Source organism: Trematomus bernacchii, unplaced genomic scaffold (genome assembly GCF_902827165.1).
Source record: "Trematomus bernacchii unplaced genomic scaffold, fTreBer1.1, whole genome shotgun sequence".
Lineage (NCBI taxonomy): Eukaryota > Metazoa > Chordata > Actinopteri > Perciformes > Nototheniidae > Trematomus > Trematomus bernacchii.
In genome coordinates, this window is record NW_022987973.1 from 9,950,587 (window position 1) to 9,970,930 (window position 20,344).

The 20,344-nt window shown below is 38.8% G+C and overlaps 3 protein-coding genes and 1 long non-coding RNA gene across 4 annotated transcripts; 3 read left to right on the forward strand and 1 right to left on the reverse strand.

Annotated features, from left to right (window-relative positions):
* Positions 1-57: 57 nt before the first annotated feature.
* LOC117471258 lies at positions 58-3,004 on the forward strand. Its single transcript, XR_004554781.1, has 2 exons — positions 58-201; positions 893-3,004. It is a non-coding gene; the product is annotated as an uncharacterized LOC117471258 (long non-coding RNA).
* Positions 3,005-4,017: 1,013 nt separating this feature from the next.
* On the forward strand, positions 4,018-5,488 carry polr2l (polymerase (RNA) II (DNA directed) polypeptide L). Its single transcript, XM_034116957.1, has 3 exons — positions 4,018-4,183; positions 4,670-4,774; positions 5,130-5,488. The coding sequence occupies exons 2-3, from the start codon at positions 4,680-4,682 to the stop codon at positions 5,236-5,238; spliced, it is 204 nt and encodes a 67-aa protein (XP_033972848.1). The 5' UTR covers positions 4,018-4,183; positions 4,670-4,679; the 3' UTR covers positions 5,239-5,488.
* A 599-nt stretch (positions 5,489-6,087) lies between these two features.
* LOC117471746 (cleavage and polyadenylation specificity factor subunit 7-like) lies at positions 6,088-11,057 on the reverse strand. The gene is made up of 9 exons (XM_034116956.1): positions 10,573-11,057; positions 9,549-9,752; positions 9,239-9,342; positions 8,932-9,077; positions 8,406-8,832; positions 8,154-8,257; positions 7,509-7,653; positions 7,069-7,424; positions 6,088-6,399 (listed from the first exon to the last, which is right to left on the reverse strand). The coding sequence occupies exons 1-8, from the start codon at positions 10,765-10,767 to the stop codon at positions 7,073-7,075; spliced, it is 1,677 nt and encodes a 558-aa protein (XP_033972847.1). The 5' UTR covers positions 10,768-11,057; the 3' UTR covers positions 6,088-6,399; positions 7,069-7,072.
* Positions 11,058-11,305: 248 nt separating this feature from the next.
* On the forward strand, positions 11,306-16,482 carry sdhaf2 (succinate dehydrogenase complex assembly factor 2). Its single transcript, XM_034117137.1, has 4 exons — positions 11,306-11,457; positions 12,279-12,502; positions 13,303-13,412; positions 15,822-16,482. The coding sequence occupies exons 1-4, from the start codon at positions 11,431-11,433 to the stop codon at positions 15,950-15,952; spliced, it is 492 nt and encodes a 163-aa protein (XP_033973028.1). The 5' UTR covers positions 11,306-11,430; the 3' UTR covers positions 15,953-16,482.
* Positions 16,483-20,344: the final 3,862 nt, after the last annotated feature.

The following is a 20,344-nucleotide window of genomic DNA, read 5'->3' on the forward strand; positions in this document are numbered from 1 at the left end:
ACTCCCCCTATTCTTGAGGACGAGATGGTACATCCCAGTCTCTCCTCCTCTCCCTCTCTTTCTCCTCCCTCCTGCTTACAGTGTCCTCCATCGCTCCGCTTTCTCTCATTTTCTTATATTAAGGACATTCTCACTTCCAGAGACTGCTGCAGTTCCTTCGTCATATGTTATTTTTGTAATCTCTACAGAGCTCTTGGAGAGGTATGTATTGTCCATATTTCTTCTAATCAATGCATGATGTAATCGGAAGTTTATTTGTAAAGCCTATATTATGTAATGTGCAAGCTGCTATGATGCGTTTATTCAATAACAGCATTTTTTTTTCACCTTAATTCCCCCCCCCCCCCTCATTTGCATTTCACTGATTTCCTCGCAGTGATGATGGTCCTTATTTCTTTCCTCCATCTTGCCCTCCATTTATAGCACACATGACTCATGCAGTTTAACAGAGTGAGAACAGAGAGTGGGATAAGATCAAATCTACATGTGTTTGTGTCTGGATTAGGCTCTTTCTCAGAGAAATATAGATTCAGTCCTTGACTCAGAATAAACTCAGCTGTTAGAGTATACTTCCTCCATTACAAAACTGATAGATTTTCCCATGAAAAAGCTATACACAGGAAGCTGCCATAAAAAAATGTCACTGTCATATTGTGTCACAGCTGCTGAGACCAAAATAAACTATTCCCTGTCCTCTGAGCATCAGCGTGTTCCTATCAATGTCATCTTTTTCCAAGGTCACTTTAAGGCCCACCACCACACCGCTGCTCAGCTGTACAGTGAACACATGGATTCAAAGGCTTTCATATTCCAGTGTCTCTACGCTCAGCAGAGCAGATAACGTGATGGATAATAGAGGGATAATCTTTGTCTGTTTGCTGTGTTTCCTCAGTGAAGCAGCACAGAGCTGACCTTATAAAGAATCCTCCTGACCAGACCACACCTCTGTCCCTGAGTCCATGGAAGCCAAGGCCAAGTCCGGGGCTACAGCACCCAAGGCGGCACCTAAAGTGGAGAAGAAGGAGCCAGCAGCCCCACGCAAGGCTGATCCTGCCCCTGCAGCCCCTGAAGCCCCTGAAGTCCCTGCAGCCCCTGAGCCCGAGCTTCCTCCTGCCCAGGATGGGGCAGCAGAAGCAGAAGCAGAGGCGGCAGGTGACGAGGCTGCGGCCTCCGGCACAGACTCTCTGGAACACCTGAAACCTTTTCTCATTGGTGGAGTAGTTATTGCTGCAGGAGCCATCTTGCTGGGAGTGTTGCTACTGGCACGGAGAAATTAAACCAACTCATTATCTCAAATTAAAGTATGAATTGGATGATGAGTTAGAGCATTGTTATAGACTATTATGGTACAGATGGGGGAATGGGAGCCACTGTGCGTCTTATGTTTGTTTGTGTTTTGGCCTGCTTTCACTTGTAGTGAATCAAACCATTCAATTTTTGACATGGAGCATAATTACACATAATATATGCATGATGTTGCTTCATTACTGCATCTGTACTGTAATCAATTCCTTTAAAAAAAAAAAACACTGTAGTTCTGAGCTACAAAGCCTCAACTCTTTAAAAGTAGTTTATTCAACTGCTTTATCTTGTCTAATCCAGTTTACATATATATTGACATCCTAGCAATATTTGTGAATTCTTACTCTAAATTATTCTAAATCTGCTGGTTCACTAAATAATAATGAAAAACTATCCACAATCTTGAAACATTATAATTTTAATACTGGCTATCAGAGTTGTTGTAGGTCTTATTTTACTTATTTTTTGTTTTTAAACTATCTAAAGGGAATACCTGAAATTAGATGAAACTATGCATTGTGATGTATTGCACTTATTTTGGCTAAACAAATGCCTAAATGATGGGATTCAGTTAAGAGACACTGCATACCCAAAACATGTCAAAGGGTACAGTGCAATAAAAAAGAAAATATAAGCATGCAGTGGTTTAAGAAATGGGATGTAGAGGATTGTAAGAGATAAAACATGTACAGTATGTTTTAGACAATAATAGTGAAGTTACCTCTTGCTAATAAGAAAAAGTAATTTTTCTGTCAAATGATGTCACAAATCAATTAACCTTTCATGTCTCACACACCATCCACAGTGGTGTGGGTTCATTCTGTTTTACATCTTACAGTAGATACTTTGCTGTAACAGGGTGGACAGCCATTAGTCTTGCATTATCAGGTTTAAAGCCTGCTTCATTGTTTATGTCTTCATTGTGTTCCACTAATGTAGTTTTAGGAAAAAATCTATACTTAATTCATACGTGCAACTGTTATTTAATGAGAGCAGCGTATGTTTCTACTACATTGAAAGTAGGGTGTAGTGCACTTTAGGGGAGGAAAAAAAGTGAAGCATTCACAATTCTTGAGCAGCAACACTCACCTGTTCAGCTGTACACAATAGTGCCCACTTACATGTACTGTCAAAGCCATAGTGAGGCCCTCTGCTCCATAAGTAGATAACAGAAAGACAGTTCTGATTCGCACCATTATTTTATATAAGTTGTAACAGTACTTGTGAATTTCACAACACATTACTGGCAAAAAATAGTGTACAAACATACCTCAGTGAACACCAAAACACAACCAATAGATGGTAGGCCAACACCAAAACAAACTTCACCCGACATTGTACAATACAGTGTACTTAAAAAAAAAATCCTATTTTCATTATTTCAACAGCGTATACATGCAATAATTCTGATAGGACTCCTTATTTAGCACTTGTGCTGTAGCAAGTTAAACTACATATATAATGATGTAATAATATTGTTGGTAGTGATTATGATGTATATTAAAGATGGCAACAAGTGATGTATGCTGATGGCAATGATGGCGTTTTTCATGGTGACTAACGATAATGACAGTTATGATATATTTTTTATATATTTCTAACATTTGTTCCTTATGCACACACCCTTCTGCCCTCAAACTTCTAAATGTAAAAAGGAAATAAACATAATCCAACCTTTAATAAAGACAGTGAACCAGCCCAAGTGTGTATTTCAATTATTCAGAATTAAGGATCATATTGCAGCTCAATTAATTAATTAACAATTATTCTTTTGAGTTGAAGATTCAACTTTATTGTCATTGCATAGTACAGGTACTAGTAACAAAACGGTTTCTCTGCATTTGACCCATCCTAATGTTAGGAGCAGTGGGCTGCCATTATGTACGGCACCCGGGGAGCAGTGTGTAGGGAACAGTGCCTTGCTCAGGGACACCTTGGTAGCACTCTGTCTTTCCGGGACTTGAACTGGTTGCCAAGCCAAGTCCCTATGGACCTTGCCACCACCGCAAACTTAATTTGGCCCTAATAAATCTTCATGCAGATGTCTGATTTTTTAAAAATATTTTAAATTCTTCTTGTTCCTATGTACATTTCCAATTTGGAAACAGAGCGAAGTCATTTTGGTGGATGAATAACCTTTAGATTTGGTGATTTCCTTGAATAGCTTCTAGGTCCATATTTTGGTAACTTCAACAACAAAGTTCTTGGTTCAACTGTTCATCAGCAGTCAGAACACACTTCATCACCAATCTCTAGACTGTTTTACGAAATAAAGAAAGATATACTTTGAAACGTGTAACAGGGGCACGCTTATCAGAATAAAGTGAGGGAGATGTCAGCAAAGCATGTTCCTAGGTCTGCTCAGCCAAAATCAGTGAAAAAACACCACTGCACAAAATGGTAGAATGGTGGCGTGTTTAGGGGCACCTGCAGTTTGTCAGTATACACACATTACAGTGGCAGTCACAAATGTACATTCTTACTGGAGTCAACCCCAATGCAGTGTGACACAACAGCCCTGTAAGAGTTGTGTAGCTTCATGGAGGTTGTTAATGTATTATCAGTTTTTTTTATCAACTTTTTAATGCATTTAGTCAACGTCATGAGCCATTTTGGAGATCTAAGTCTGTAGCAGATTAAAGCTTTTATGTTATACAGGCCATTCTTGTAATACCATTGAGGGGGTATTTAATAAATTGTACAAGCTAAGAATAAGTAAGCCTTTGTGAGAGTTGCGCTTTTATTTTGAAGGAAACGGGCAGGAAGTGTGCATCGAGATAACGAGGGATTCTAAGCTACGCAGCTACCATCACTTTCTTGCTGCTCGTTTCTCTCATAATAACATACAATTCAACGTTTTTTGTAAACTATATTGCTTACGGTGAGTACATTAAAAGTTTTAAGACTTGGTTTTGACTGGTGAATGACTAAGGTTATGTAAACTCATGGCAACGTGTTATTGGCGGCCAACGTAAGCTAACAGTGGACTGTTGTGCTAAACGCGTGGCTACCATGGGCTCACTTTTCGTTACACTCTTGACTTGGGAAGCTCCATTCGGGTTTACGCTTCTATATACAGTAGCCCATGAAGCTCACAAGTACTTTCGCGTTAATGTTTTTAAACGAAAACAGGTTTAGTTAAGCGTTGTAGCTAGAATGTTAGCAAAACATTAGCTATCCGGTAACAGCAATAACGTTCAGACAATCTTAGCAAAACATGTCAACATAGTGCTTTTATCAAAATGTACATGTCGTTTTATTAATACAAGCGACACATATGATATGACTTGTATACTTTATTGCTATTTGCATGGCATGCTCACCCACTCAGGTAGCATAGTTACCATATGTGTTTCCCTCTGCCCAGGTGTCCTACAATGATCATCCCTGTCCGGTGCTTTACGTGTGGGAAGATCGTGGGAAACAAATGGGAGGCATACCTCGGCCTACTTCAAGCCGAGTACACTGAGGGGTGAGATATTGCTTGTTTCTGTCATTGCACTACATCTCTACACATACTGCCATTAGGAGCTCATAGGTACCCTTAAGTACCTTGCATTGGAGCATCTGCGCCAAAGTAATTTTCTAGAAGCAGTCTGGAAGTACAACACATCAGATTTGATCCTATTCATCTGCCACAAGGTATGGTCATGTACTCCAAGGTTTTAAGTAGTCCACATTTAGACTTGTGATGCAATGAATAATAGCCATTACCTGAGGCCATTTACGCTGTTACCCTGACTATTATCTGCACTAATGCTTTACTTATTCATTCAGCCTGTATGCCATGCATTAGGACTAACGTTGCTTTCTTCTTCCCTCTTAAGTGATGCTCTCGATGCCCTGGGCCTGAAGAGATACTGTTGTCGGCGGATGCTCCTGTCTCATGTGGATCTTATTGAGAAGTTGTTGAATTATGCCCCTCTGGAGAAGTGATCATATCTGGCCACCTTCAAGAACAGCATGGACTTTGTAGGGTTGTTGCATGGATAGATTGAATGTCCATGCAACAGCTTTGTTAGTATATTGAAGTGACCACAGACTACAGTGAAGACGAATGAAACATACTTTTTTTTTTTGGTTTAATGCATTTTTTTTTTAAATAAAGCTGTTAAATGACACTGTAACCTGTATTACTGGCTCATGTATTTACCGTACTCTTTTGACTGGTACTATAGAGGGAAGATGGTTTCTCACACTTCTTCTCATGTTTGTATCAGTGCACTATGAAACTATAAGCATAGTGTTATATTGTAGAAAATGGCTGCTAGTAATTTTATTTGATTTCTGTATAAAATAGGCCTGATCAAGACTTCAGAAAGTTGGAAAGCAAAACTACTATGTTCATTATTGAGGTAAAGATGACAACTTGCTTTGAATGAAGTGCAATCAACAATGACGGAACAACCTAAAAAAAGCAAGAATCCTGCAAGTTCATTAGCTAATAAGCCAAGCCATTGTAAGTGCTACTGCATTGGCTTCAAATAAACCAAAACTGACGCCAAAAAAAGTGGTATGTAAAGTACAGAGATTTATTTCATTGGCCGAGGTGCAGGAGAAACAGGCGGAAGATGTGTAGACTTCGCACTTTCCTGTTATCAATGGGAAATTGTTTCACCAATACTGAGCCAGGATGGCAAACGGGTATTCTTGTTGAAGGGTACATGTGTCCCACTTGCTGTGGCAAGACGATTGGCTGTAAATATTTATATAAATAAAATGTATGCTCAGTAAGGGTGGCATTTAATGCAAACCAAATATTTGAGTAGAATGAAAATAGCAGAATCACATTTTCAGGGAATGTTTTTAATCTTAAATTGAATACAAAAGAAAGTGATGAAAACATTACATTGTGTTCACAAGTTATTGAGTGTTCCTGCGCATGCAATCAAGAAATTGTCCCAGCAACAATCTATAATCAAATTTTTTCTTAAAACAAGTTAAAGTTGCAGTATTTACAGATGACTGGTGAACCAAAAAGTACACTTTAGAATTCTTCATCTTCAGTCTCACCTTGGATATCTCCAGATTTGAAGCACTTTGTGCAGAAACAAATAGTCCTGTCTGCTCTTCACCACACTTCAACACTCCATCTGTCTGGGGGGAAAAGAACATATTTTAAATCCATACTTACACAATCCAGTAGTCCAGTAAAACCCTGAAATAAACCTAGAAATCTGCACTCCTTATACAAAGATAGTGAGAAATATATTATAGTTATGGTTATGATTTTAACTCACTACCAGGTTAACTTATTGATGTAAATGGAGGCCAGTTTTGAATTGTGCTTCTGCATAGTAAAAAGCATAATAAACAAAAGGACATCTTTTGAAAGGTCCAAAAATATAAGTTTAAATCAATGAATGACTTTATCGCCCATGGAAAATCATTCATCCTATTTCGTGCAAAGTACTCAGTGTCATAAGTTAGTCTGTCCTGGGAATTGGTCTAATAAAAGTCATCTTGAATTTGAAAAAAATATTTGATATACTGAGGCAGCCTAAGTAAAAGACATTCATAAACAAAAACCAATGTCTTTTGACATTAAGAAATACGATTAAATAAGTAAAGTCCAGAGAGTTGAACATGGTAACCTTAGCTTGTGTAAAACATTTGGGCGAACTACTTAAATTCAGTAAATACAATGATAATAATTTTTACATTATTGGGGTCACTAAAAGGAGGATGTGGAAATAATTTGTAAAAAAAGAAGGAAACATCTGATTGATGAAAAAGTATAAGTTTTACAATTAGAAAGAAACTTACCATGTTAGCGGTAACGGCCTCTCTGATCCCTCTGCTCTCTCTGATCTCTCTGATCCCTCTGGTCTCGCTGGTCTCGCTGATCTCGCTGGTCTCGCTGATCTCGCTGGTCTCGCTGGTCTCGCTGATCTCTGTGCTCTCTCTGATCTCGCTGATCTCTGTGATCTCTGTGCCTTTCCCTTTCCCGGGAGCGTTCTTTGTCTTTCTCTTCGCTTCGGGAATGTTGCCGGTGTCTTCGGGACATTCCTGCAACGTCCCAATCAGAAGAGTCTTCTCTGTCGCGCTCTCGATCCCGCTCGCGCTCTCTGTCACGACCCCTGTCCCGGTCTCTTTCTTCTTCCCCAGAACGACTGCTTTTCCTGCGGAGAAATGTGTATTTGTCTCAACCTGTTTCTTTATGGACAACAAGATGTCTGAGGGTCCTGAAGAATAATTAAACAAACCTGTAGCTGCAGTTTCCCTGGATAGAGACTAGACAGTCTTTGAGCGAGGTGACCAGGGCCTGGCAGCGTTCATCTGTATACACTCTGGACTGCTTAATGATGGCAATGGCAGTTAATAGAGTCTCCATGGCCACCCGCAAGTCTCCTGCATTAGGAGGAGAATATATATATAAGAGACAGTAATGTAGTTAAGCCCTTCAATTATGGTTGATAGTATGCCAACTAGGATTATTACAAAACCCTTGAAAAATTGATAACATTTACCCCCCACATACAGTTTATTTAGGCAAAAATTAAAACATAGTTTCCTAAACAGTTACTTATCCTACAATGTCTGTCAAAGCTACAACCATTTTTGGTTAGTTTACAAGAGTGATTGTCAGTATTTTGATTTGGGTTAGTATTAACAGTTTAAGCAGTTGAATTAATTTCTGCTTTGTCATTACAAAAGGTACTTTGTTAATTTAGTAACTTTCCAATTATATACTGTATAACATAACAGATTACCATTTACTTTCCATTCATATTGTAAGAGGGGTGGGAAACAAATGTTGGTTAAAAGAAATGCTCACAAGTCTATCAGTCCTTTCTCCACATTAAGTTTTGTGTTGTTGTACTCCGCAGAATATGATCAGCTTTACTTACCGGTTGTTGCTCCAGACACAGCCTTGCTGATGGCACTGCTGGCAATAGCTCTATTTCTGTTCATCAGCTGCTCAAAATCTGCATCTTGACTTTGAGATGTGCGCCTGAAAAATGTACAGATTGTCATAATTATTTAACCATTTCCACAAGTCATCGCTAAAAATAATAAATGTTATCTCAATAGGGAAGCAAAACATATTACACTGCTGTTTATTTGCTATAGCTTCAAATGTATAAAGGTATTATTCTCACTGTTGTTGACTGTAAGCGTTGCTGCTGGGCCCGTCTGGTGCTGGCGTGAAGAAGGCTGGATTGACATGTAGACTGGGAGGTTGGCTGGGAATATGGACTGGATGAGGAGGGAAATAAGGGGGCGGCATGGCGGGTGGAGGCATGGGTGGAAGCATGGGCGGAGGCATGTGTGGAGGCATGTGTGGAGGCATGTGTGGGGGCATGTGTGGAGGCATGTGTGGGGGCATGTGTGGAGGCATGTGTGGGAAGGGAGGTGGAGGATGACCATGGTAAGGGTTGGGTAATGATGGAAACCTGTTTGCAATTGGATGTGATGGGTAGTGTGGAGGTAAAGGGGAAGGATTGGGCTCCTGTGGTAATAATGAGGGAATCTTGTTCGAAGAATCTGAGACCTTAGGATCTAAGTAACTAATGCGCATGGGTATACCTATGGAGAAAACATTGATTTTGTTAAAGAGGACAGTCATACTTACATCTTGTTATATAATGTTACCTCAATAGCATTCTTAGACCATGTTGTTCTTACGTCTATTTGCCATGTCTTCAAACACACCAAGGTTCTGGCTGGTGGCAAGGCGGCAGTCTATCCTCTCCCCATTGAGCTCACATTTGGGTATTTTTTTAAACAATATTTTCAATGACTCGTTTGAGGTGACCTCTACTTCGGCGAACCTGTGTAACATAGAAGAAAAAACAATTAATGTATGGCTTTAAGTCACTGATATTCATATCTTTAATAAATCAAAACACACATTTCCTTACTTATAAGCAAATACATTTAGAGAAAATACTTTTATTCATAAAAAAGAAATACTAGATCTGCAACCACTCACCCTCTCGACTGGCCATTAATTTTATTCTCAGCAAATTTGATCTCTTTGATGTCCTGCACACCCAACGTTTGAGCCAGGCTCACGATGTCCTTGTCAGTTGTCCACTGGAAGTAGTAGCAGGTTTGCGAAATAGAGGAGGAAAAAATGACAGGGGGGTAGATATTTACTTGTGATCTTGAATGTGATATGGGTACATAGTTCTGTTTCATCTAATCACTGTTCTGCAAGCCTATGTGGATAAAACAACAGAAACGATATTGGACAACACAATTGAAATGTGATTGAAATAAACAGAGAGGGTGTTACTCACCCAGGGGAAATTTCCAATATATATAGCCAGTCTCCTCTGTGGGTGTCCTTTGTCTGGGCATTTCTCTGTTGTTGAGTTAGCCTCCTCTTGAGTAGGGGTCTTGTTAGGACTCGCTGCATTTGTACTGCCTTTCTTGTCCCGATCGACTGAGCCGGTCAAAACAGCATCATAAAGTTCATTTGCTTCAGCAATTGTGTCAAAGTCCTGTGTGGGATGGGAACAAAACAACAAGATACTTATATATGATGGCATGCTGGGTAAGTCAATGTGCAGAGCATTAACGAACAATACACTGCCAGAAGAAATACAAAACTAAGGGTGTGTCAGCTGCTGCAGGAGTGTGGAGTGCATGTGCTTATTTCCATATTTTATAGAATTGCCCATTACTACTACAGGCTTGAATAAAATGATGTGGCATCTAGTTTTTAAACGTGACTCCAAAAATCAAATAGTTCTCTCCACACAACAAATAAAAAGACTGAACAAGGTTCACACAGTTATGAAATGAAAATCAAACCGCTGTTTAGTATTCTATATATAATTGCATATCGGAAACCATTTTTAATACTATATTTTGAAAGCAAGGATGCTTCCTCATAAATACCTAATAAACACAATCTGCTCTTTCTGTGATGAATAATCTGAAACAATTGAACACCTTTTTTGTACTGTTCTCACACAAAGGAAATCGGTCAAGATCTTTGTATAATCTATAACCTTTGAGAAATGTGGTGTTTGGTTTCTTTAATAACCTAAGAAAATACCTGTGTTTTTTCAATAGAAAGGTTTATAATGATGTTGGCAAAATCTAACTTCGTATTAATAACTGTAAATTGAACCAATCGTAATTGGTAGTTGCATGCATGTATGTTGATGTATTGTCTTTCTGTTTAATTAAAAGCGATCAGATAACAAGTTGCATTTAAACTACATCAAAGCAAGGTACGCACAACTTTACATGTACACACTTGCTGCTATCATGTATGCATGTGCAGCGATAAATGTGTGTAAAGGTGAGACTCACTTCGTCGTTTTCATTCAAATCCCCGTACAGATCCATGAGCTCCTTCTGGGCGGCACTTGGTCTGGCTGCAGCAGCCATCCCGTGGGCCGAAGATGATCCAGTTGATGGTACTGGAGCTAACGTTTTGTTTCTTTGTTTTAAGTGTCCTTTGCAAATGCACACTTTAAAAAAATTACCAGTGCATACCGTCAACATATGCAATGTAAAAAAAAAAAAAGGATTTTCGATAACGTTACGCCGCGTTAATAACGTTAGCTTACTTGAACCAACCGCACGATTTTGCACAAAATGACAAGTTAGCTCAACAAAAGACGATGATAAACCGAGAATACAACAAGCGAGGCTCGTCAATAGGTAATGTTTTAATAACCACTTTCAAATAACATGAACGGGCTTTCATGTAAGGGTTACAATACAAATAGTGTTGGACTATTATTGGTTCGCTCTATGATCAGCTAATGCTAGTGCTAATTTCAGTACGTGAATACGAGTGCGTCGGTAACATGTACCCGTTAGCAACAACACACAACATTTGGTTCCTACAGCCACGCTTTTTTTTTCATGTATGATGGCATTGATTATAAAAGATAACTACAAATAAACGAATTAAGTGACAACTTAACTAAATCAGATTGGGGCTGGTTATGTTTTTCTGTGACTTTTGAGGAATAATTGCTGTTACTTTAACAATGCGGTGTTTCCGGTCCTACCTCGATCGTGGTCCGTGTGCTGCTGTGACGCAAAACCTGCTTGTGTAATTTTACTGATTTGAGTCTGACATTCAGAGTTCAGCAGCGTTTTCACGGCGGAGAAGCATTTCACCTTGAAGTCTCTAAACGTTTCAAGAAAAAGGTCAAAATGCTGTCTTCTGTGGTTGCAAGAAAAGTGAGTTATCTTATTATCGTTACAATTAGCTGTATGTTTGTTAAAGTTTGAATGCTAGTTAATGTCGTTGCAATCATATAAATAGACTCTAAAGTGGACGGCTGTTTAAAGATCTCACGCTGATTTACACTATTTAACACGAGTTTAAAGTCATTGTAATGTCGCAACATTATATTAGATGTTGTGGTTGAATAACTAGCGTGCATTGTTGTGTTCAGTCTCGTTACGTAGCATTGACGTAACGCGTGTTGTGCAGCAGGACAGTTAGGACTGCATGGTTTAACACAATTGTTTTTGTAAATGTAGTCTCAAAATGTTTTCATCCTGCTGTGTAGAAATACAGATCTTGAAACCAAATGATTATATCGTATTATATGAAAATTAGTTGAATTTACTTGCAAAATAGGTAGGGGGACAATCAAACCAACACATGTATTGGTGGATAAATGAATATATAGATACATATAATTAAATAAAAGATTGAAGATGAATTCATATATTAAGATTGGTCTCAGTTTGATAGAGTACTGTAAATTCATAAAATGATCCCACTTTACTGTAATTATTTTCTTTACGTTTATGGTAACATAACTTACTATTCTAGTCTTAATATCACATTACTGTTTTAAAAAAAAAAATACAAATATAAATGTGTACATTTTGTGTGAAAGCAGCACTAATTAACCATAGACTGTATATATAAAGTAATTAGCCTACAATATTGTATGATATTTAGATATATATTATTGTCAAAAATGATGTGATATTTCCTGCAACACACTGTACTAATATTTGTCAACGTGTGTGTTTTCCCCCGCCAGCTGGTGTCAGGGGTGTGCCAGGCAGCAATGAGACCTGCGTTCACAGGGCTGGTATCATCTCGTGGTTACCGTGGAGATACGGCAGACGACACCAGGGGAGACCTGATTGAGATCCCTCTGCCTCCCTGGGATGCGCGCCCCGGCGAGGCCATTGACATCAAGAAGCGCCGCCTGCTGTACGAGAGTCGCAAAAGGGGCATGTTGGAGAACTGCATTCTGCTCAGGTTGTTACACTGAAGAGTTTTTCTATAATCTGTCATGTTGATGTGTTGTTTTTTCTTAAAGCAAATCACACATTAGAGCAGTGGTGCAGTACAGCTGTGTCTCAAGTTTAAATTGTACCTTTTTTAAAATTAATTCTTAAAGTGTTTCCTCTTTCTAGTTGAAAATCACAGCATATAAGATGGCTGGGCCAGGCAACAATGGGCACTAAAATAATCGTAAATAGTAATCAGTAGTCATCAGCACATTTTTTATTGTAGGAAAACATCCTACAGGTAATTAAAAGCAGTGTAAGGGGGCAGGAGGGGGAATTTAACTAGGAAAAGCCTAATTTGAGATAAAAAAATCTCCATTTCAGGACTGTCTTGGCCAGGTCTAGTAGCAGCTGTTTCATCCAACATAAAACACGCACATCACAGCACATACCGGAGACAATAGCTTCTAGAATTTCTCAGATGGATACATTTACATAAGTATGAATATGCCTTATAAATACAACATTTCAGTTACATCATTTACAGATGGACAAAAAGGGCCAGATGTGAGTGAGGACCTTAATATTTGTAAACCTCCAAAATCACAGATTTACATGGGAAGTATACAGTAGAACAACTAGAAACTTTGAAGAAGACATCCTCTTAAATCTAGGACAAAGGGATGTAGACAAGGACCAACACCAGAAGCAGGCATTAATGCAACATGAAGAAACCCAAAGAAGAAGAAGAAGCTGTTTCCTGTGTGCTGTCCATTCACCGGTCAATTTAGAGAAAAGCCTGAACCTAATTCCCCATCTCTCTTGCAGCCTTTTTGCAAAGCGATACCTGAACACAATGACAGCGAGCCAGCTGTATCAGTACGACAGACTGATTAATGAACCAAGCAACGACTGGGACATCTACTACTGGGCAACAGGTGAGAGAACATCTCATAGTTTCTCCTCAGACATGTGATATTGCCTCTCAAACAGTACAGTAGACCAGTGGTTCCCAAACTTTTTGTGCCCAAGGCACACCAAAGGACAAGTAAAAATCTCAAGGCACACCTATTGTGCGAAATAGCCCTTATAACACGTGTTATCACTCATATCATGTAAAATATCTGTAAATGTGCATAATTATTTACTAATGCCAAATAAAATGTGACAAAGACAACTATATTACTCATGAAATATTTATTAACGAAATATTTCAGAAATTAATTTGAAACTTTATCAAATTAGGCTTCATCAAAGCACAGGGATGAAATGTATACCAATATAATCTGTGGACTCAGGGCTCGACATTATAAATGGCCCGCTGGCCCGGAAGCATTATTTAGACACCGCGGCCAGCATAACGTACTTTCAACTCGCCCAACAGCTGTTTGCTGCGGAGCGCAGCGCGAGCAGTCTCCCGTGAGCGGGAGCGCACTCCTTCACTACAGACTGTCTCTATCTCTCTCTCTCTCTCTCTCTCTCTCTCTCTCCTCTTGATCGCCCTCTCTCTCTCCTCTCTCTCTCTCTCTCTCTCTCTCTCTCTCTCTCTCTCTCTCTCCTCTCTCTCTCTCTCTCTCTCTCTCTCTCTCTCTCTCTCTATCTATAACTATATATCAATATATCTATCCATCTATCTCTCTCTCTCTCAATCTATCTCTCAATCTATAAGGAACCGCAGTAGACAAAAGGCGTTGCTATAGCAACACGTCATGTTTATATGAAAAGGGGTGGGGTCAATATGACCCGCTGGGCGGAAATAGGTATAAATGGCAATTTTTTTGGGCGATTTCTTCAATCTGACTTCATATTGACAATTTTTAACAACATAGGGTGCTACATAACACACTTTCAGGAAAAGTCACGGACTGGAAGACTTTAATATTTTATTGAAAAAAAGTTACACAGTTCTAGTGTTGTCCTTCAGCCTTCGATGTGTCACGGTCTTATAATTCCCACCTGCAACTGCGTTAACAGCGAAATATGGGGTTCTGTGAGGATTTTTTTTTTAAAGAATTGTTTTTAGGTATAGAGTTTGCCTCTGTATTATGAAATGAGTGCATACAAAGTACTGATATAGTAAATAAAAAAATAATTATTTTTGTGTAGTTGTATATTGCAATAATAACGTATGGTTGACACAAAATCCCACGGCACACCCGGACTTGCCTCACGGCACACCAGTGTGCCGCGGCACACCGTTTGGGAACCACTGCAGTAGACATATGACATTATCATCATTAGTTAGAGGGCTGGCAACACTCCAGTCAGAGGCATTTTAGACATTTAAGGGAATGTTGAAATGCTTTAGATTTTCAGTGCAAAACATTTAAATATTTAATGACACAAATACATTTCAGCTTTGCAATATTAATGTTTACTCAAGTTGCAAATAACACTATTTGCTCTAACAGCAACAGTGATATCAGACTTGCTTCTTTTAAATTCAGTCTGTAACACAACAAAATGTGGAAAAACTGCAGTGGGTATTATACAAAAAGCCAAGGCAATTATTCATGGCTGAGGATGCCTAGATAATTAAATCAGTGTTCTGCCTACAAATAATCTCCACTCCTGTTGCTGTTTTTTCTTCAACGTTCCATTTGGCTCAGACTTCATCCTCATTGCTCATTCCCTGTCCCAGTATAATTTACCCGCTTTATTCATCTCATTTTCCCTAATTTGATTCAGTTATGCGGAACAGCTGAAAAACTCAATCAGTGTGAGTTTAGCACCAACACGCGTCCAAGTGGCTCGACAAAACAAAAGCTGTTGCTTTCTTTACTCAAATCAAGTCTGCATAAATAGTTTTAGTCTCAAATTATTAATGAGATGGTTTCAAATAAACAGAATAATAAGCTGAGCATTTCCAAAGTCTGACCACTGATAGGCTTTGAATTATGCTGTACTGGCCATTAGCAATATGGAGAGACCTGATAGCACAGCGTCTGATTTCTTGTCTTTTAATTTTTATTGTACAATGCCATGTTTTTTTATGCTGCTGCAACACAAACAAATCCCAAATTGGGATCAATAAAGTTCCATCTTATCTCTTATCTTATCTAATGTCTGACAGCAGAGATGTTGTTTGGCTGCTGTTGCCTGTGTGAAGGATCATAACTTTGTTTTTTTCCATTACTCAATAATGAAAACCACAAACATCCAGGTAATTATTTTCCCTAGCAGCAGGAGCAAAAGATCATGTTGAATAAGTAAACGTCAGCCTTTTAGTTTTATGTTGTCAGCTTTTCCTAAAATAGACCAAAGTGATGTCAGGAGGACTCCCCTCTGTGTGCTTGTTGTTCTTTAGACATTGGTCGCAATTAAAACTGTTCTCTTTGTGCTTACAGAGGCTCAGCCCACCCCTGAGGTTTACCAAGGAGAGATCATGGATATGCTGCAGGAATTCACAAAGAACCGTGACCAAGAGCAGAGGTTAGACGCACCCAATCTGGAGTACCTGGAGAAGGAGAGCCAGTAAGACCCAAGGCTCTGTAGACCTGCTCAGAGACACATTAAAGGAGGGGCATGGGGAAATATCAGCGGTATAACCAAGAAACAGCCTCCAGAGGTTAGCTGTGATTCTCCACTTGGATGGAAAATGTTGAGAACACGTCTATCTTGTAATATCCTCTCCATGAAATAATTAGCCATGAAAGCCCCCACCCTATATTTATTTTCATTATATAAAGAAGAACATTTGTGGAAGCTGAGGGAAGTTTGTGGATGGGTTAACGCAGCATAATGTTAGGAAGGGGTTCTTAATATTCTACATGAATTGTACATTTCTGATAAAAACTGTATATTAAAAGTTCTCAATGTGTGAGATGCTTACTGAATAAGCCAGCTTTGATAAATGGTTACAAGCAGATAGTCAGTTATACAAGACGGTTATAAAGAAACACATTGAATCACACATTAGCGTAGCTTGTTGAATTGGCTTGGTTCTGTTCAAAGATTTTACTGTGCCTATTACAGACATGCTGGTTATTTAATAAATGTTGATGTCTACATCTTTTGTCATTTCTATTTCCTCCCACTGAAGGGTTAAATAACACACTAAAGGTTACCATGGATGACCGTATGAACATAATTTGTTGCATAATAAAGGTTGTGTGGCTTGCAGTGTGAGTGTATGGACACCAGAGGGAAGCAGATCACCTGATATCCACTGACGGTCAATCTAAAGCACCTGCTGATTCTGGCATCTCATTGTGAAATCAATAATGCACCTACAACCCATAATATAGCTTACATAGCTTATTTTTCATGCACAAAACAATGTGAGATATCAGTTCACAGCTTCAATATTCATATGGATGTTGAACATCTTTTAAGATGATGAAAGCCAGTTAATAGATCAATAAAATCAACAAGTAGTATGACATTAAAGGATAAAAACAATGCTAACCATGGGAAAGTCTTTGTGTTTTTCATTACAGCTTTTATGAGAAAGTATCAGTGAAATTCTCTGCCGTGCCGAGTCCCCAATTAAAGCAAATATATTTATGCTTTAAGCAATGTAAACAAGGTTATACTTATCTCCTCTGCCGCTGCATCAGTGTGTGTTGGCTGTGGGGAGATTTTCTTGCCTGGCTGTGTGTCATGTTGGTTCAGTGAAACCTTGTACTCAGAGCAGAAGGGAAATGCCCTCTGGCCAGGAGATGTGCACAGAATTTCAAACAGATGTACGCCTGTAGAATCATAATGTGCACATGATCCGCTGTCTAGGTGTTACACAACCATGAAATCAACAGACATGAAACCAACGTTGATGTGCAGTTTATTTTTACATTACATGTTACTTGTTAGACGCTTTTATCCAAAGCGACTTACATACTCAATACTGTGGGTAATCCCCACAGGAGCAATTTGGGGTGAAGTGTCTTGCCCTGGGACACAATGACATGTGTCCTTATCTTATCACTCTGAAGGAAGAATATGTTGAGTCAGAATCAAAGCTTATGGGTGTATGTTCCCAGCTTGTCCTAAAATAGACGCAGGTGATGTCAGAAGGGTTCCCCTCTGCGTGCTCTGTGCCTCCGCCATCTGTGCCACCATACGCCCTCATCAGCGGTGGACAGTGCATATAGCCTACTCAAGCACAGAGCTGTTATTTTTAGGTATATCCATTTTCCATTTTCCAATGCTTGTATTGCATTCCACTTCAAGGGAACATGCTGTATGTTTTACTCTACAGGTGTTTTACTTGACATTTTTTGACAGCCATACTTTTTCGTTTCTTTTAGGATTAGAAAAAAGATCCTCATAGTAAATACAATACACTGTTCAAAATTGAAATACTTATTTCTTAAACAGGTAAAAGTAGCCAATATTTCACAAAAAGACCAGAAATTATGATGGAAACGTCCAAAAGATGAATAAAAACGTTTAACAGATCTTATTTGTTTCCTTTTTTCTCTTAATAATCATCTAACAACCACTCAGAATTATCTAGTGACCCTTTGGAAGTGATTTTTTGTTTTGGAAACGTTGGAGTAAAATACCCTAATTGAATAAAGAGCTGTTAAAAGAACCTCCACCTCAACCAGCTAAGAGTAAAGATGCCGCATCCATTTTAACTATTGAATATTATGTAATATATAAGAGCAGTTGCAGTAGACTTTTTTTAGGCTACTTTTATATATCATTATTTAAGTACACTTTGCGGACAATAATTGAATACTTTTATTTAAGTATGTATTTGGATGCATACATCTGTATTGATTATGAATTGCTGTATCAGCTCTTTACCTTTTATGTGAATTATACAAAACCATGTCCAACCCCTGTTCATAATGCACTGTTCACATGAGGAATTTAAAAGTTTAAATCAATTTCAACTTGTTAACTTGTTGTGCCTGTGTTGTTGTCCTGCTCTACACACAATAATCCTCTGTTGTATCTGAAGCTTGCTGGGTGTCACATTTCCCTGCTTTCAAAGAAAAAAGCTGCCACCTGTGGATCCCACACGCAGGGGGAGCACAAATCCCGTCTTTATGCTCCGAGGCTTGTTTGGAGTGTATTTGTTGCCCACGCACACCCACTGTGCCTATCTGTAGCCCTGCGCTCCTGTCATCCTCCACTGCGGCTTCCTGTGTCGTGACAACTCTCCGTTTCATCCTCAGCCCTCCAGTCCCCCCCTGCCCCCCTGGATGTTCACTTCTTCTCATGCTGTCTTGTTTCCACCTCCACCTCCAGCATCCCCACCCTTCATCTCGTCTTCCCGTGTCTACTGCAGAGGAGCGCAAAGAGAAACTGCTCTCACTGCTAAAACGTAGTGTTACTGACAGGTTTAACTTTGAGGATGGAGGTGTCAGATAAGCTGGTGAATTAAACAAACATTCCTTCTCCACATCACACACAAACAAAGTTTTTCTGTTAGATCTTATCTCGAAGTTGCAGTCAAACGTAGCGTGTAGGAGGCAGAGCAGGCAATTTCCCTAATTCTAGAGATCAGCACCAATTTCCATGTTAATTACCCTTAAAATCCAGGCCCATGCTTGCAGAGTGTGAAATGGAGAGCAGATGTGTATTTCCAGCAGAGTTTCTAATGATTGTGGCTTCATCAGTTGGTCCATGTATTTGCAATTAAACTTCTACAAAAGAAATTGATGCTATCCACAGCCGAAATCTGGCTGAACTGGGATTGACAGTGAGATAGCAGCAAGCCTCTCGGACATGTGTGACTTAGATGAAAACTGCACTTAACATTAATGTGTTAAATGTACACACATCTTTACAGTTACAATATATCTTTACTTAACTACTTCCGTTTTATACTTACAGTCCTTTGCAAGTCAAAGGAAATATTGTATTTTGGCGGCCGACCCCTTGGTTATAGTTGTTTGAGTGTCTAAAATACCTCACAGTATATAACAAGTTACGTTATCCTCTTCTTAAAGGCTTAATTTGAAGACATTTTCGAGGTAACATCTTTATTTTTTCATAACCTTTTCATTTTTAATTTGTGAATTTTAGGAGGGGCCCAAGGTTTAGAACCACTGTACTACAAAAAGTACTAAACATATATATCCTAAAATAGTATATACAATAGTTAAAACTAGCTCCAAGTCATGCTACAACTATAAATAAATAAATATGAAATAATACTGTTTACACATGGTGGTGCATTAGTGTCTATCATTTTTCTTCATCAGTAATGTAGTACATACTTGTGTACCTTAATTACTATTTAAGTAGGATTTTGACTGAGTTTTAATTAGTTACCAACAACCATCTATGAATACATGTATATGTTGTAATATACATTTTAAAAAAGCTTCTGAAAAATTCACAACAATACCAGAATTATCTTTGTTTTATATACACATTTATATTTTTATATACACTGTACAGATTTCAAAAAAATAAATGGTTGATATTTAACATTGTGCACCCCACAGATGTGTAAAGAGAAAAGGGAGTGAGAGAGGGCTGAGTGATACCAAGGACAGACAGATATCAACAACCCCAGTAAATACTGATGATTTTTTCATATTTTTTTCATACAGGACACTTCACAATCATTTATACAGTTTATAAATTAAAATGTTGCTGGTTAACCTCTCTTTAGCCTCAAGCAGTCCCCCAAGAGAACGCCCTAAATCAGAAAAGCCTGTCCAGTAAAATGTAACCAGTCCCTGGCACTTGGCTAGTGACGGGTAAAGACAGGCAAGATTTAGCTCAATTTCTTAAATCTAAAATATACCAAAACCTGACTGTTGTTAACCAATGTTTGAGTTGCATTGGTTAACGTGACTTTCACTAAGCCTTTGGAATGTAATGCTTTGTCAGCAGCACTGGAAATACTGCCTGGTTTCACACACAGGCCAACAGGACGGACAGTGACTGAGTTCCTGGTTATTTTGGG